At 39.1% G+C, this 15,484-nt stretch overlaps 1 protein-coding gene across 3 annotated transcripts; it reads left to right on the top strand.

The window, feature by feature from the left end:
- The first annotated feature begins 799 nt into the window (after positions 1–799).
- On the top strand, positions 800–14,934 carry LOC103482261 (copine-3-like). 3 transcript variants are annotated; one of them, XM_008438304.3, is made up of 17 exons: positions 800–1,051; positions 1,550–1,724; positions 2,391–2,570; positions 2,818–2,892; positions 2,975–3,046; positions 3,132–3,212; positions 5,466–5,555; positions 6,922–7,020; positions 7,388–7,474; positions 7,549–7,608; positions 9,375–9,508; positions 9,707–9,761; positions 9,865–9,916; positions 10,007–10,140; positions 11,274–11,510; positions 11,824–11,936; positions 12,930–13,137. In XM_008438304.3, the coding sequence occupies exons 2-16, from the start codon at positions 1,593–1,595 to the stop codon at positions 11,932–11,934; spliced, it is 1,599 nt and encodes a 532-aa protein (XP_008436526.1). In that variant the 5' UTR covers positions 800–1,051; positions 1,550–1,592; the 3' UTR covers positions 11,935–11,936; positions 12,930–13,137. The 3 variants fall into 3 exon arrangements, with proteins under 3 accessions (XP_008436526.1, XP_008436524.1, XP_008436523.1); XM_008438302.3 differs by lacking the exon at positions 11,824–11,936 and having other exon boundaries at positions 801–1,051; positions 1,586–1,724; positions 12,930–14,934; XM_008438301.3 differs by lacking the exon at positions 11,824–11,936 and having other exon boundaries at positions 801–1,051; positions 12,930–14,934.
- The last annotated feature ends 550 nt before the right edge of the window (positions 14,935–15,484 follow it).

Here is a 15,484-nt window from a genome sequence, read left to right as displayed (position 1 = left end):
TTATTCGTGCAATTGGTACTCCTTGTGAAAATGTGAAAACGATCTAAAAATAAACTGATCTCTTATTGCATGAGGATAGTCTTACATGACAAAAGGTAGAAAAATAAAGCATTAAATGTTCAAATAAATTTTTGCCCTGTCGATCTGAATTCAGTTTGAAAAATAGCGACATAATGCCTGGAATAGTTGGCAGAATGACCTGAAGACCAAGAACTTATTCTCTCTGAATGTTACATTTGATCACATTACAACTACAAAGATCAGTTCATTTTAATGGGATTTTTTTTGACTCAATAATACACACTGAATTAAATGTTTACTTAGGAGAGAAAGATGTTACTTGTTTTAAATCTGTAAAGTTTTGGGTAAATTTGTATTCAAACTCCTATGGGTCAGTACCCTTTGGATATGCCTTGAATTGAAACTCAGAACTCTAAGCTGAGGAAAGGCATTCCCACAGCATTACTCTACCAACACCTTGCTTCACAGTGGAGATGACATGTAGTGAACCACATTGGTCACATTAGATTTTGATGTCACTGGAACAGAACAGTTTTTTCATGACTTGACATGGAAACTTGTAACGTGACAAAATATGACACAGTCCAAAGGGAATGAATACCTGACGTAACTTTAATGAGTATTTTTATGGTTTAAAAGAAAAACATTAGGAGAAAATTACTCACTAACATCAAAAGCGTAATTGTTTCCCCTGCTTTTGCTGACAACGCTACCAAGATAAAATCCAGAGTGAACTCTAGAGTAGTCACGCTTCTGGCAATGGAAAGTATGTGGCCATGAATAGACTGAACGCTATTGTTAACCATTGACTTTGACGGCAGCAGCTGCTCCGCCTCTCCGGGCTCATTTCAGGAACGACGCTGTTCATCTCCAGAAAGAAAACCGACTATTGGGTCATAGCTGGGCGTAGCTTCTACTAAACCGGGGGGAATAATTACTCTGCTGCAAGCGGCAAGACAGAAGGACCGGATTAAGTGCGCATTAATTGAACTATTATTTATCAGCGGCGACGTGGAAGTTGTTTCCCAGGGTAAGCTTGGATTTAAATTTTCTCCGAAATATGCGGAAGTCGACGTGGTAACCCAGCTAATTAAGTCAGATGTTATTAATTTATGTGTCTTGTTTGGCTGTTAGCTTAAGTTAGCGGTATTACTTTTTCTCTTTTTAACGTACGCATTAGCTTTTTACTGTATGTCCCATGTCTGTTATCATTAGCGGCTGCGCTGCTGCGAAGCTTACGTCAAAAACTATTTACCATTTATTAACTTACGCAGCAAGCTGGAATGTTTATTGCTACAGTCGCGGTAGCAACGTTAGCTCCCAGTATTATCTGTACTGGGTTAGTGCGGTGGGTGTAACTTACTGGGTGTGTTCCTCATCTGCAGGGACGACACCCGAAGTTAAGCTGGAAGACAAAATAGTGTCTATACAACCAAAATTTCCCCCTTTTTCCTTCTGTTACCTCAATATTTTTGTTGGCTAAACAGTTCTCGATGTTGTGTAATTTGATGTTTTGTTCCCTGTATAGTTGGCAGGGAACTATACAGTTTCTACCGCTTGTTAGCAGGAACATGGCTGCCCAGTGTGTAACCAAGGTGGAGCTCACCGTGTCCTGTGAGAACCTCATGGACACAGACCTCGGCTCCAAGTCGGACCCCTTATGTGTCCTTTTAATGTGCAACCCTGACTCCAAGTGGTATGAGGTCAGTAACATGAGCAGCATAAACTGTTTTGATTTCAAAATTAGATACAAACGAGTTATTAAAGTGTGAATAATCATACTTCATAACCTTAAAGTATGTTGAATATTGCTACTTTAATTGCTAGTTATAGTGGTGGGTAAAAGAAAACTTTCATGATGCAATACAAAAGTCAAAATCTAGTGCCTTTTTTTTATCATTAACAAATGTACACTGACACTAAAAACACAGATTGATGTTGAAGTGTGGATTTCCTCTGCCAAGTTACCAAAAAGTGCACAGAAGAAACAAACCCAGCTATTTTCACATAGTATTTAGGCCGATGACATCACGAGAGGCATTTGCATTGACCCAAAGTCTAGACCTCAGTCTGATTGAAATGAGTGCACACTTAGTGCTGTACCTTCAACAACGATAGAAGAGACCAAAGGTGACCACTTCAACTTATTGCTGGTTAATAAGTTGAAGTGGTTCCATAACTGCCAATAAATTCACAATTTATTGACTTTCATGGAACCTTTCTTCCTGTGTGTTCAATCTCATCAAAGCTGTTATCAGTGTTGCATTAATCATTAAGACCCTGACTTGCGGGTCAACATATGCTCTTTATGTTGCTCTTTATGTTAACATTTGTAACACTTCTCTCCTGCGTCATGTCTTTCCCGCCAGATGGGACGCACAGAAAAAGTTCAAAATTGCCTCAGTCCGAAGTTTGCCAAGAAGTTTGTCATTGACTACTACTTCGAAATGGTCCAGAAGCTGAAGTTTGGGATTTATGACATCGATAATAAGACGGTTGATTTGAACGATGACGACTTTCTGGGGGAGCTGGAGTGCACCCTGGGTCAGGTGAGGTTACCTTTTCTGAAACAAAACGACAAGTTTTGCAGGAGTTGCTGCTAATTTATCTCTGGTAAACCATTGCTGATGAGAGTCTGTGATGTTTCCTCCGATGTTCACTCATCCATGCTGTTATGGATGTCTTTTGCCCAACGGGGCTCAATGCTGCCGTGTTTTACTCATCATCTGTTCTGCTGACTGAATCTTTTGATTCATCTATTTTTTTTTTCTTTTTTTTCCTTTGCCCCACACTTAGGTTGTGTCCAGTCGGAAACTGACCCGGCCGCTGACGCTGAAGAACCAGAAGCCAGCTGGGAGGGGAACAATCACTGTAAGGTTCAGCAAAAGGCAACAGGAAGAACGTTGTCTGTTTTGAACTCCTCTGTTTAATGCATCTACATTTTGTGTTGCAGATCAGCGCGGAGGAAATAAAAGACAATCGGGCGGCGTTTTTTGAGGTGGAGGCAAGAAAGTTGGATAACAAGGTAAGGGTATTTCTGTTTGTGCTGCATGCTTTTTATTCCTCAACATTTGGTTGCATTTTATTCTGCTGTGTATTTCCTCCTGTAGGATTTCTTTGGGAAGTCTGATCCTTATTTGGAGTTGTACAAGCAGACAGAAACCGGATGGCAGCTGGCTCACAGGACAGAGGTAACACCGTCTGTACAGCTTCTGGTTGTATAAAATAACGTCTTTTTTTTCTTGTGTTTTTGATAGTTAGCATGCTGTATAGCGTTATAGCCCATTATTGTGTGTTAAGTTGCAACGGATATGTATTTCATTGTTGCTACTGCTCCATTTTCATGTTGGTTTTAAGTCTGAAAGCCATAAGACTTAGGATAGTATGAATGCAGTTCAATTTCTGACATAAAAATAGCTGCAAAGTAGTCACAGATTCACCTACTTTCTCAGATTTTCTTGCGGAATGCAATTAAATTACCGTATTTTCCGCACTATAAGGCGCACCGGATTATAAGGTGCACCTTCAATGAATGGCCTATTTTTAAAAAAAAATTCATATATAAGGCACACCGCATTATAAGGCGCATAGAATTGACGCTACAGCTAGGGTTGTCTACATTTGTAGAGTACGATTTGTTCCATACTCTACAAATGTGGATGTGTAATAATAAAGAAGTGGTCCCCGAGTACTTTATATAGTAGTCTGCCCCAGTCATTGTTTCACTCACGGTGTTGGTGTTGCGATATTGTGTCCAACTGCTTTCTGGGTAACACAGACCAACCGACACGCTGCCGCCGCAGTCTCTGTTTCCCGGCTTTAAATGTATAGCAACCCTAGTCGAAGCACCCCGGATGAATATCTAAAGCCACTTTGTTGACATAAAGAATGTCAACAAACAGTCCGACTCGGGTCAGCGAGGAAAGACTTCCGCGACTGGGCCGGGGCGTGACCGGACGATGGTCACCCTTCTTCTTTCGCGCACAGCATGTTCATGGAGAACGTTGTCCTAAATTACCTGCAGACGACCCGATTACCAGGTCGGTAGGTAGATGGGTCAGTCAAACTTTATTAACAAACCAACGTTCTGACAACTATCCCAGCATGCACCGTGCGCTGCTTCTTCTACGGGTGAAAATGAAGTTGGCGGCTGCTTACCGTAGTTGCTAGACCTGTTGTGGATTGGTCGATATATAAGGCGCACTGTCGGCTTTTGAGGAAATTGAAGGTTTTTAGGTGCACCTTATAGTGCAGAAAATACGGTATTTGTGGAAAATCCACTTATAGAGCATATCTAAAATATTCTAAAGAAAATGCAGCTTGGCAATCTCAAATACCTGGGCTAAATACTATTGGTTTATGTTTGTAAATCAGCCAATCCAGGAGTGGCATTTAATTTTCTTTGCGCTGATTGGCTGTAGCTGCAAGAGTTGAAATAAGGGAGGTTAGCTTTAGCAGTAGTGCTAAGAGGGTTTCCTCTGTGCGTATTGATGCTTATTGATCTATATTTGTTGTTTGACTTAAATGCACTTAAATCTTTTTATACTTTTAAACATATTTATTTACCTTTTCGGCTCGACACCAAAGGTTAAAAATTCACATGGTATTTCTAATCTTCCTGCAAATTCTCCTGCCAATTCAAAGACGGGAGTTATCAAGTCGCACTGTAGGCACTTCCTGTCCCTTAAAATAAAATCACTTCCTGTTAGTCATTCAAAACCTTGACATTGACGGGTGCTACTTTCATCACGTCATGCTTTTATTTCTAATGTGACGAATGAATAGTTACACTTTATTAATATTCAGAATCCACTAGTTAAATAAAAGTCTCTCTATGTGTTGAAGTAAATGTTTACAGCACAAACAAATGCAGGATTTGATTTCTTACAGCTTTATAGGCAGACTATACGTCATGCCTCTAATCAGAGAACATGGATTTCAGACAGGCATGTAAACATCTGAGTCATTGTTTGGTCTTAACTTTTTACCATCTAAATGGAAAGAGGAACCACTTGCGATGTGACTGTTGCACCATAAACCCTTCATAATGTTTCACGCTGGATCGAGGTCCCTGTTATCTGATAGCTGATCCCATTGATTTAATGAATTAAGCATTTGGTTGAGGGCAGTAAAACTGCATCTACATGTGAATTCAAACGGAGATGTCATACCCTACTTTAAAAAAAATAACCCAACAAGCGCAGCTAGATTTCATTTCCACTTCTCCGTCTGGCTGCTCGGTCAGCTCCAATAGCTTGCACAGCAAAAACCATCAGTGACCATCAGGGCCGCCGCACTTCATCTGCTGCTTCAGCTGCTGTTGTGATTCAGAGCAATGTGATCTAAATATTGTAAAACTAAACTGTTAAGTATCACTGGAGGTAAATTTATGTTGTGGACGCAGAAATCTGCCTCTGTGTGATTTCCGTGAACTTTGTTTTCAGGTGGTGAAGAATAACTTGAACCCGACGTGGAGGCCGTTTCGAGTTCCCCTGCAGTCTCTGTGTGGGGGAGACCTGGAGAAACCAATTAAAGTAAATATGGTTTTCATCCTCTAAACTTGCAATAAATCTTGTCTTCGCCCGCAGTCACGTTTTTTTTTTTTTCTCAGAACATGCAAAGATGTTAGCACTAGCTTGATATTGTGTGTGTCTTTAACCTCTGAAGCGAGCGTTTCAGGAAGGAGGCAGTTTGCAGGACAAGTGAGTGATTTTGTGTGCCACAGCAGTTTGTCTTTTCTCATCTTCCCATATTACGTACTGGGTGAGGTGTGAGAGTGAACGAAGTACCCTGGAACACTCCAAGTGTTGCTCCTGACTTTGTGTCACCAATCAGGTTGATACAGAGACATTTGTGTGAGACGCAACTTTCCCTGTTTTTACTTCCTTCCTGTCCTGTTTCTAAGAGTCATTTTTATTCTTGCATGTTTGTTTCATCTGTGTGTTTCGCCTTTTGAGAGCCACCTCACCTAACAACAAACCACACATTTCTCTGTGAACCTTAACGAAAGCAACTTGGTTTGAGAATTGGTCAGGTCTTTGCTTTGACTTATCACTTCGTGTCGATGCTGCTGCCGATTTTAGTTGTAGTCTTGTGACCTAGCTAGTTTTGTGGGGTCTGCATTGGGAACAAATGCGCCACCTTGTAGAAGTGTTCATATTTTGTCATGCTGTGTTGAGATTTTGTGTGACAGAGCAACACAAAATGTTTGACTTTCAAAGTCATAATTATGAGATAGAAAATTGTGATTATGAGAAACTGGAACCAGACCACAGAGAAACAGCGTAACTTTCAACCTCATAACTTTTTAAAGTTGAAATGATAACTTCCGATCTCATATTTATGACTTTGTATTTCATAATTCTGACCATAAAAGTCAACATTTTGACTTTTGACCTTTATAACTTTGAAAGTGAAATATTTTGTTTAAAATTCATCATTTTGACTTCCTGTTTGGCTTTTATCTTTTCTTTCACAATGGAAATTGTCTTCCAGACAGAACAAGCAGCTTCCCTTTGAACAGACATTGTAACCTGAGCTGTGGATTTCTGCAGCTCTTCCAAAGTTATCATGGTTAGCTGATAAATACTGTTGCATCGTGTCTTGGTAGGTTTTCAGTTGTGCCATTTTCAGATGGAGTAAACAGTTGGATTTCATTTGGACATATCATAATAAAAGGGGACTGAATATAAACACCCCCACACTTTAATTTTGGTCTTCTGCTTTACAATTATGCACTGCTTTTTGTTAATCTGCCACATAAAGTCCCAGTAAAATACGTTGAGAGTGTAACAGGAAAAAAAAAAATCTGAAAAAAAGTTTAGATTAATACTTCAACTGTGCTGTGGCGTATTGCCTTGCTATCCAGCGTAGCTGCAGCTCAATTCCAACGTTTTCCAGGTGGAGTGCTACGACTACGATGACGACGGCTCTCATGATCTCATTGGATCCTTTGAAACCACGATGAAGCGGCTCCAGGAAGCGTCGCGGACCTCTCCGGTATGACCTTGTGTGTCCGAGCGAGTCTCATGTGAACGTCGTAGCAACCAACACATAAAGCATCTCTTTCGCCTCCATGCCTTTTGCTCCCATTTTGTGTCATCATATTGTTCTGAAATACCATCGTGATGGATTGGAATGCCACAGCCTGTTGTAGAACAAGTCTGACAGCTGTAATTGAAAGCACTAATGAAAGGAAAATCAGGTGGCGGCAGATCCACCTAAAGCCTTCTCGAAAGAAATCACTTGTTGATTTGATCATAGTCTCTTTCATTGTTCTGAAAATCTCCAGATATTTTTTTCCTTTAGTATGAGTTTTCCTCCATTGCTCTCGTGATAAATTCACCAGCATCGTCTTGTTCCACAGGCCGAGTTTGAGTGCATCAACAGCAAAAAGAAGCAGAAGAAGAAAGGCTACAAGAACTCTGGTGTTGTGAGCGTGAAGCATTGCGAGGTATCTTAGTTTCTGGGCTGTTATGAATGCGGGCAGTGTTCAGATTTCTGTATGACAGATTCTTCTCTCTGCAGGTCGTAAAGGAGTATACCTTCCTGGATTATATAATGGGAGGCTGTCAGATCAACTTCACTGTGAGTTTTAGCTTCAGTCAAACTTGTCATCTGATTAATTTTAGGCTTTCAATTGATACTATTGAACTGTTCTTTTTTCCAAGCTGATATAATCGAAAATAAATGAGTTTGCATCTATTGTGAATCAAAATGATGCAAATTAGCACTTTTTTGGTACCAACGAGTCTAGTACAGCTGTGTGTGGTTTCCCCAGTGTTTTATAAGCCTGGCGGGCCACCAGGCTTTACTTGCGCCCCCACCAGGCTAAGCATTGTTTGTTTATTTATTACATGTTTTATTTTGCACCAGTAACAGTTATGGCAAAGATGGGTTAAAGAGTCTTTTTGATGAAACTAAAAGTCAACATCAGTATGTGAACACAGGAAGACTGAGGTCAGGTGTCTCTTTTTTTATTCACTGGAAATCTGTAGCCACTTCCTGTCCACATGCCAACAACTTCAACGAATAAAGTGACAAGTCACAGATTAAAAAATCTAAACATTTCGAACACTTTAATTAGGATGAAACGACTGAAGAGTTTCATTTTAATTGTATTTTTTTACATTTGCCTATTTTAAGACTTTCTAGTTGGTTTTTAAGTGTTGTTAATAATGTCTTCCAATAACGCATAATTACCCACTTAAATTTTTCAAATTTCCTGTCAACTTTAAACATTTTTTAGCTCAAAATCACGATGGGAAGCTGGGTGACTTCCCTAATACAGACATTTCCTAGAGGAAACTCTTGAGTTCTGCATATTCTTACATCATTAAAATGACTTTTTTCTATGTACAGATCAGGTTTTTAAGCATTTCCTGTACTTTTTTCAGTAAGGTTGATGTTAGGGCTATTCAATAATCTTATCGTTGGCCTATTTTATTCATTCCCAAACAATTTCCAAAGTGTTGGGGATCATTGTCCCTTTGTTTTCCAGCCAGAGGACGGTGTATCTAATCGTTTCCAAATTTCAGCCATCTAGCTGTTAAGGTGAGGTAAATGCTAATGTTTGACTCTCTTCCTGGTAGACAATGACGCTGCTGTTCCTTCAACTTCCAGATAATGATTGGTTAATTCATCTGAAGAAGAGAGTCTGGGTCAGATGGTTAAAAATTAGACACAAAAAGAGTGTTCGACCATGACAACAATCCCAAAGCAAGTGTATAAACTGGAATAAATTAAACAGATTAACATAAGGCTTCTCTGTATTAAGCGGTCAGGCCCAAAAGCTAAATTAGCTTTACCATTTCTGATAAAACCATAGTGATAAAGTACCCTGTTACAATTTTAATTTAAAAAAAGTCACAAGTTGCTAAGGAAAATTTTACGCAATATAGTTCAAGTGAATTAACTCTCCAATTGTAGCAGCATGTTGGATGTATTTTTGTAGTCTTTTGTTCATATTCGTTTGTTTTTTTTAGTTGAGGAATTACAGGTTTGTAAGTTTGATGCGATGCAGCTGTTCTTACTCATGATGTTCTTACTTTTTGACTTTTAGACAGGTGTCATGATGTGTAACCATAGCAACAAACCGTCTTTATCTCGTGTGTGTGTGTTTTTTTTTTAATTTAGTTTGGTTTTACAACCATGTGCATTTGATGTGAAACCTGCAGAAAGCAAAGCCTGAACCTGTGCACCCAGTTTCTTGTTTTCAAAATTTATGAAAGTTTTTTTTATCATTTCACTCTCACAATCATTAAAAGCTCCAAATCAATGTGACACTATATAAGTGTAGTCTCCGACTGCAACTGGAGATGTGCTGTTTTTATGCATCCATGTTGGTCCAACAGGTGGCTGTGGACTTCACCGGCTCAAACGGGGATCCCAGGTCTCCTCAGTCCCTGCATTACATCAGTCCTCAGGGCGTTAACGAGTACCTCTCTGCTATCTGGTCCGTGGGCAACGTCATTCAGGACTACGACAGGTAGAGACACATTTTCATTTATTTTAAACAAAAACATTTTCCATTCCTCTTACTGCGTTACGTCAGCAGCTGTGGTGTTGTGCAAGTCACATGAAGAAATTTTAGTGAGAACGTGTTTTAAATTTTTTTTTATATATATATATGTTTTTTTTTTTTTTTACCCATTTCACCAGTTAGATTTGTCTCTTTTTGTCTCAGTGATAAAATGTTCCCGGCGTTTGGCTTCGGAGCCCAGATTCCACCCACATGGCAGGTAAAGCTCATGTTGCAATACGACACTACCAATCCCTCCAAAATGCCTGAACCGAGGCTTTCTTATCGACCGAAGGTTTGAAACACATGATCTCCTTTTACAGGTTTCCCACGAGTTTCCTCTCAACTTCAACCCCTCCAATCCGTTTTGTGCAGGTGTGTTGGCTTATCTCTGAAAAGCAGTTGCTGCTGGAGGTGTCAGTTTTTGTTGTACTGATGCTAGTTTGATCTGCTGTCATGGTGCAGGTGTAGAAGGGGTGGTCGAGGCCTACAGGGCGTGTCTCCCTCAGGTCAAACTCTACGGCCCCACCAACTTCTCCCCCATCATCAATCATGTAGCCTGTTTTGCTAAACAAGCCATTCAACAGACCACCGCATCCGTGAGTATTCATAGTGTCCTGATTTCTTTGGTAAAGGTTGACGCTTTGCGTCTCAAACGTGAAGCCGTGTTCCCTGTGGATTCGACGCTGTTAAGGCAACAGAAACGGGGATAAAAGGTCAAAATGACAGGTCAAAATCGATATATGGTTACCAGACATTTCCTTAATAATTCTAAGCAGTAGCAAAAGCATGTGTAGAAAGAAAAGCTTTTTAATTTATCTACACTTTTGAGGATTTATTTGCAGTTTTGTCAACATGAAATATTGAATCATCACGGATGTAGATGTCATAATTTTGAGCTTGTTGAGATGTTTTTGTATGTATTTTTCAGGGTAACATAACTATACATCAGTAGCAAAATTTCCATTACAAATGTACTGAAAAGTTTGTCGATATTCCACTAATGTTGGAAAAACACTTTTCATTCAATAAGAAACGCAATTAAAATCACACTTGAATAACTTTGCTCACAGTCAGTTGTCAAAAAATTATCCTTTTACCACTTCATGTTGTCTTTTTCGTCTTTTCCACCAGTAGGAACATTGGGTTGTTGATCACGTGACTCGTGATGGAAAAAGAAAAACAAAAAAACCCCACCTCATTCTAACGCGAAAACTTTTAGTCTTTCACTAGAGGTGGCAGAATAAGAAGACGGACCATAGGTTCTTTAACTTCACCTCCAATAAACAGCTGGAATGTTTCTGGGTGTTTGAACATCACAGCGATCGCAATCACATACACACACACACACACACATATAATCAGACTGCATGTATCACTATATGTACAAAATGATACATTTTTACAAATTGATGCACAGTCTGACTGATCTGATCAGTCAAATAGCTTTTTTCATAGCTAAAGTTTAAAAAATGAACTAAATGCATAAATCATGGGAATATTTAGACTAATGTGATATTCATGTCCATGATGAGTGTGTGAACTTGTTCAAAAATTTTCATTTGGATGTATTCTTCAGTCCCTTTTCTCTCCACTTCCTGTGTTTACGAGCCAGTTTCCTGTTTAATCTTCCCAGAGAACGGCTGTATCTATAGCAACATACCAGTAGCACAGCGCATTGTTTCTCTGTTTATGAAGTTATTAGATTACTAACTTGCTCTCCCCCTTGCAGCAATACTTCGTCTTGCTGATCATCACCGACGGAGTCATCACCGACATGGATCAGACGCGCAACGCCATCGTCAACGCCTCGCGGCTGCCCATGTCCATCATCATCGTCGGTGTGGGAGCGGCAGACTTCAGCGCCATGGAGTTCCTGGACGGAGACGACGGCCGCCTGCGCTCTCTGTCCGGCGAAGCCGCCATGCGGGACATTGTCCAATTCGTCCCCTTCAGGAATTTTCAGAACGTGAGCTCATCAAGTCCAGTTCACCAAGCTTCTTTCTGTTTCTCTCTGCTATGTATTAGATAGAATAGGGAATGGCGTTTGCTGTGATTTCAGCTGATTCATCTTCAATTCTCCGTTTTAGGAAGCTAACCCATTGCTATAAAATCTGCATGCATTTCACTTGGTCATTTTTAAAATTTTGATTCAAAATGGGAGTCCTGTCATAGCAGAGCAAAGTCCCTACTTTGATACCTCAAACCAATGGAGGCCAAGGCCCTCAGCAAAGACCTCACTTAGTTCTTGTGCTTACATTGTTTATCCCTCTTTCTTTCAGGCGCCCAGCCAGGCTCTTGCTCAAAGCGTATTAGCCGAGTTGCCTCAGCAAGTAACCTCCTTCTTCAGTTTACACAAACTGAAGCCTCCCCAAGATCCAAGTCCGTCTTAGGGGTACACATGCCTGTAATAAATCATGCCATGTCTTTATAAACAACTGCCTTAAATCAATGCTTTTAATATTTGTTTTGGCTGATCTGATCACAGATGGACAACTTCGAGTTCATCTCTTCGCATCTAGCACTGATGTGAAGAGATGTACCTGAACTGATCTGTTATCAGAACTTAGTTGCCAGAAATCAAACTGTCCACTTAGGAAGCAACGGGGACCCTCGCGGGTCAATCAGTGTTGCTTTCTAAGTGGACAGTTTGATTTACTTGGAGTTATATTGTGTTGTTTAAGTGTTCCCTTTATTTTTTTGAGCAGTATATTTGAACCCACCAAACCAGTTAGCTAGCTAGCTAGCTTTTTTTTGTGTTTGTCATTATATTTTTAAGTTGGCTGGATGAAATCCATACATTTCTGTGGAGACACAGGACTTAAATTTCATTCATAATGGTCTAACAAAGGCCTTAGAAAGTCTGAAATTTGTGTTGGTGAAACCCCGATAAAGTTGTATGTTTTTAAGGATAAGATCTGATCAGTCAGAACAGATGTTAGCTTTGGATCTGAAAAATTTCTCGCCAAGTAAGCACTTGAAACATTACAGAGGGATTTTCTCATTTTGACCTCCCTGCTGTCCTCTAACATTTACTAACATTGGCTTGAGACTCTTGCTCATGTTGAAATGGAGATAGTTATAGGTTCAATTGCACCACCATTGCTTTTTCTACGCAATGGGGTTTTGATGCTACAAAAAGAAATTAGCTTGTGATGGCTAACATGCTTCTCTATTTATTCTACAGTATTTAAAACCTGACTGGTAATGAAATCATTAAAAAGAAATGTAAATCTTCTTTTCAGCTGCTTCCATCTGCATGGCGTCCTTTTGGTCACACTCTGTCTCTCCCTGCCTTCTAATATATCAGCCTCTAAATAACAAAATTAATCAGTATGCTCTTTGTTTTGACTTTCTAAAAACTAAATCTCCTGTTTTCATGCATTAGGCTCCTCGTGAGGCGCTGGCAAAGAGCGTGTTGGCCGAAGTGCCGACTCAGCTGGTGGACTTTTTCTGCACTATGGAGCTGAACCCACCAAACCAGAGTTCTGCCCCGGCGGAGACGCCTGCGATGCCATAAAGAAACCTGACGGATTCCACTCTTCATCTCATGCAGCTCTATATAACAGACTATATATAACTCTATATAACTGTCATGTTAGTGTGTGCACTAAAGTGTCAATCGACAATATCCAGGTTAGTTCGTTAATTTCATGTGTAAAGAAAAAATAATCCTGGTGGATACATCTGGACAAGACTAGATTAAAAGTTCTAAATTTGCCTTTTAAGATCTGAGTTTGCATGGTAGTTTACTCTATATTGTCAAAAGTATTGAAATGCATTCCTTTATGAACTTCAGTCCCATTCTTAATTCATTGGCATTAACATGATGACATGATAACACCCTTTGCTGCTGTTGTTTCACCTCCCTTTGGAAAGTGACAGAAGTTATATGGGATTTTTTTTTTTTTTTTTTTTACATTTGTGAGGTCAGACACTGATGTTGGATCACAGTGTCAGTATAATTGTGCCAAAGATGCATCATCAGATTGAGCTCTTCCTCGCCAAACTTCTTTGTGAACCTTTCTTCGTTGCTTACTTCCCAATTCAAAAATACTTCATAGATCCTAAAGGGAAATTAAATAAATAATTCAATGTCAACTATGTGGAACTGTTCCCACATAGTTGAGGATATTAATAATTTTGCAACGACAAGTCATCTGTGTATGTCTTGTTTGTTGGATTTTCTCATCAGAAACTAGAAATGAAAATAAGGGTAGTAGTTTTATTTTTGTTTTAAAATAAAAATATTAACTTTAATGATTTATTTTTATTTTTTATTTTTTGGTGGGAAAACCAGAAATGTAGATTATATATTTTTTATATATCTAAAATGATAAAAATAATAGTAAAAAAAAAGAATTAAACATTGCCTTATTTTCATAATCTGATTCTCTTATTTTGGGCTGGTGCAGTATATGCGTCATCATGTGATGTCGATGCCCAAATATGGTAACGGCTTTCTCGAGCTCACCTTGCCATTAAAAATGTACCAATTTGTTTTCTTATGTAAATTCCTATCCTTGTCCAATCTAATCAATATTTTAAATGTATGTTAGTTTTATCTTTAGATATTAACCTGCATATTTGTTTTGTGGTGGGGAAAAAACACATGGGAGAGCACTTTGTGGGTACGCAGGTGTGACGGTGTCTCCCACGGTCACAGTGCAAGTCTCAACATGTTCTTATTTTAAACACGAGACGAATGTTCTGGTTCTCTGTTCTTCATGAAAACTTTTCAATTTCATGTTTTGTCTTTGCATTGAGTTTAATTGTTGGTTTCTGATGAGAATACTCGAGGACCAACAAAGCCCAAGTGACACAAGACAAATTTGGGGGGGAGAAACAGTGCTAGACTTTCAGTACATTAGTTGCCTTTTTAGAGCTTAAACAAAATCACTGTGTAATCCATAATTCCATCATTTTCTATGTTAAATCGTGTAATATCAAATATGTAACACTTCTAAAATCAAGAACTAGAATGAAAACTAGTCAATAGCTGCGGTCTCCGTGTTTGTCTATGTACTTCCATGTAATAATCTGTTAGTATAGAGATTTATTGTCATAATTGAGTTTATTATGCCACTTATGTTTTGCTTTCTCCATGTTGATGATCCACAACTACAGATTTGTCTCTCAGACATGAACTAAGTATAAGAATCAGTATTATAGTGCTCAGCACCACTGACAGTTTTGAAAATCGAAGCACGTTTACATTTTAAGCGTTTGTATGTTGCCATTAGTTTAAATGTAACTTTTTGACCATATAATGTTCATTTGATGGCTCCTTCCTGTTCTATTCCAGCTGCTTTGCTTTTAAATCAGTAGTGGACGATATGCCTTGGAGCGTCTTGTTTGCTAATAAAACTCTTCAATAAAATATGTTTTCTTAATCGGGTCAAGTCTATGTCTCTGAGATGTACGCTGCTACCACCTAGTGGTGAGAAGGTGACACGACAGCCTCGCCAAATCAGGGTAGTTACCAGGTACAACTCAAAATAGAAAGTCTGCAAAAAAAGTTTAGTAACTGAATCCAAAGAGTGGAACTCACTATATGGCCTTGTCACTGTTCTTTTTGAGTAGGAGTTTATATTTTTTTTTAAAGAATGTAATGAATATGTTTTGGGCTACACTCTTATAGAGAAGACTGCACTTTCGTCCACATGAAAGGTGAGCCACAAAAAGTCATTTTTAAAGAATCTGGATTTTCTGAACACTGTATCCAAGCTTATGAGAGGAACATTAAGCAGTAAAGAAAGTGCCACAAGCTCATCTCTTCCACGCATCTCGATTTACCATATAACTGCGCAGTTTGACATTTTGAAAATAAATTAGCTTAATGGAAAGACGGCAATTTGGAAAAACTCGTCTTTCAATAAAATCAAAATCGGTGTGGAGGAAAAACAAATTGTGTAAAAATGTACAAGGACACATCTTGTTCAC

This window comes from Poecilia reticulata, chromosome 20, assembly GCF_904066995.2.
Source record: "Poecilia reticulata chromosome 20, P_reticulata-male-v2, whole genome shotgun sequence".
Taxonomy (NCBI): domain Eukaryota; kingdom Metazoa; phylum Chordata; class Actinopteri; order Cyprinodontiformes; family Poeciliidae; genus Poecilia; species Poecilia reticulata.
The sequence above is the reverse complement of the archived record's forward strand: the minus strand, read 5'-3'. Positions and strand labels throughout refer to the sequence as shown.

Excerpts from the sequence above, each read along its gene's own strand:
- LOC103482261 (XM_008438302.3), top strand. The coding sequence starts at position 1,593 with ATGGCTGCCCAGTGTGTAACCAAGGTGGAGCTCACCGTGTCCTGTGAG. Across the intron at positions 3,213-5,465 it reads AGCTGGCTCACAGGACAGAG|GTGGTGAAGAATAACTTGAA; the intron begins GTAACACCGTCT and ends CTTTGTTTTCAG. Across the intron at positions 9,762-9,864 it reads AGATTCCACCCACATGGCAG|GTTTCCCACGAGTTTCCTCT; the intron begins GTAAAGCTCATG and ends CTCCTTTTACAG.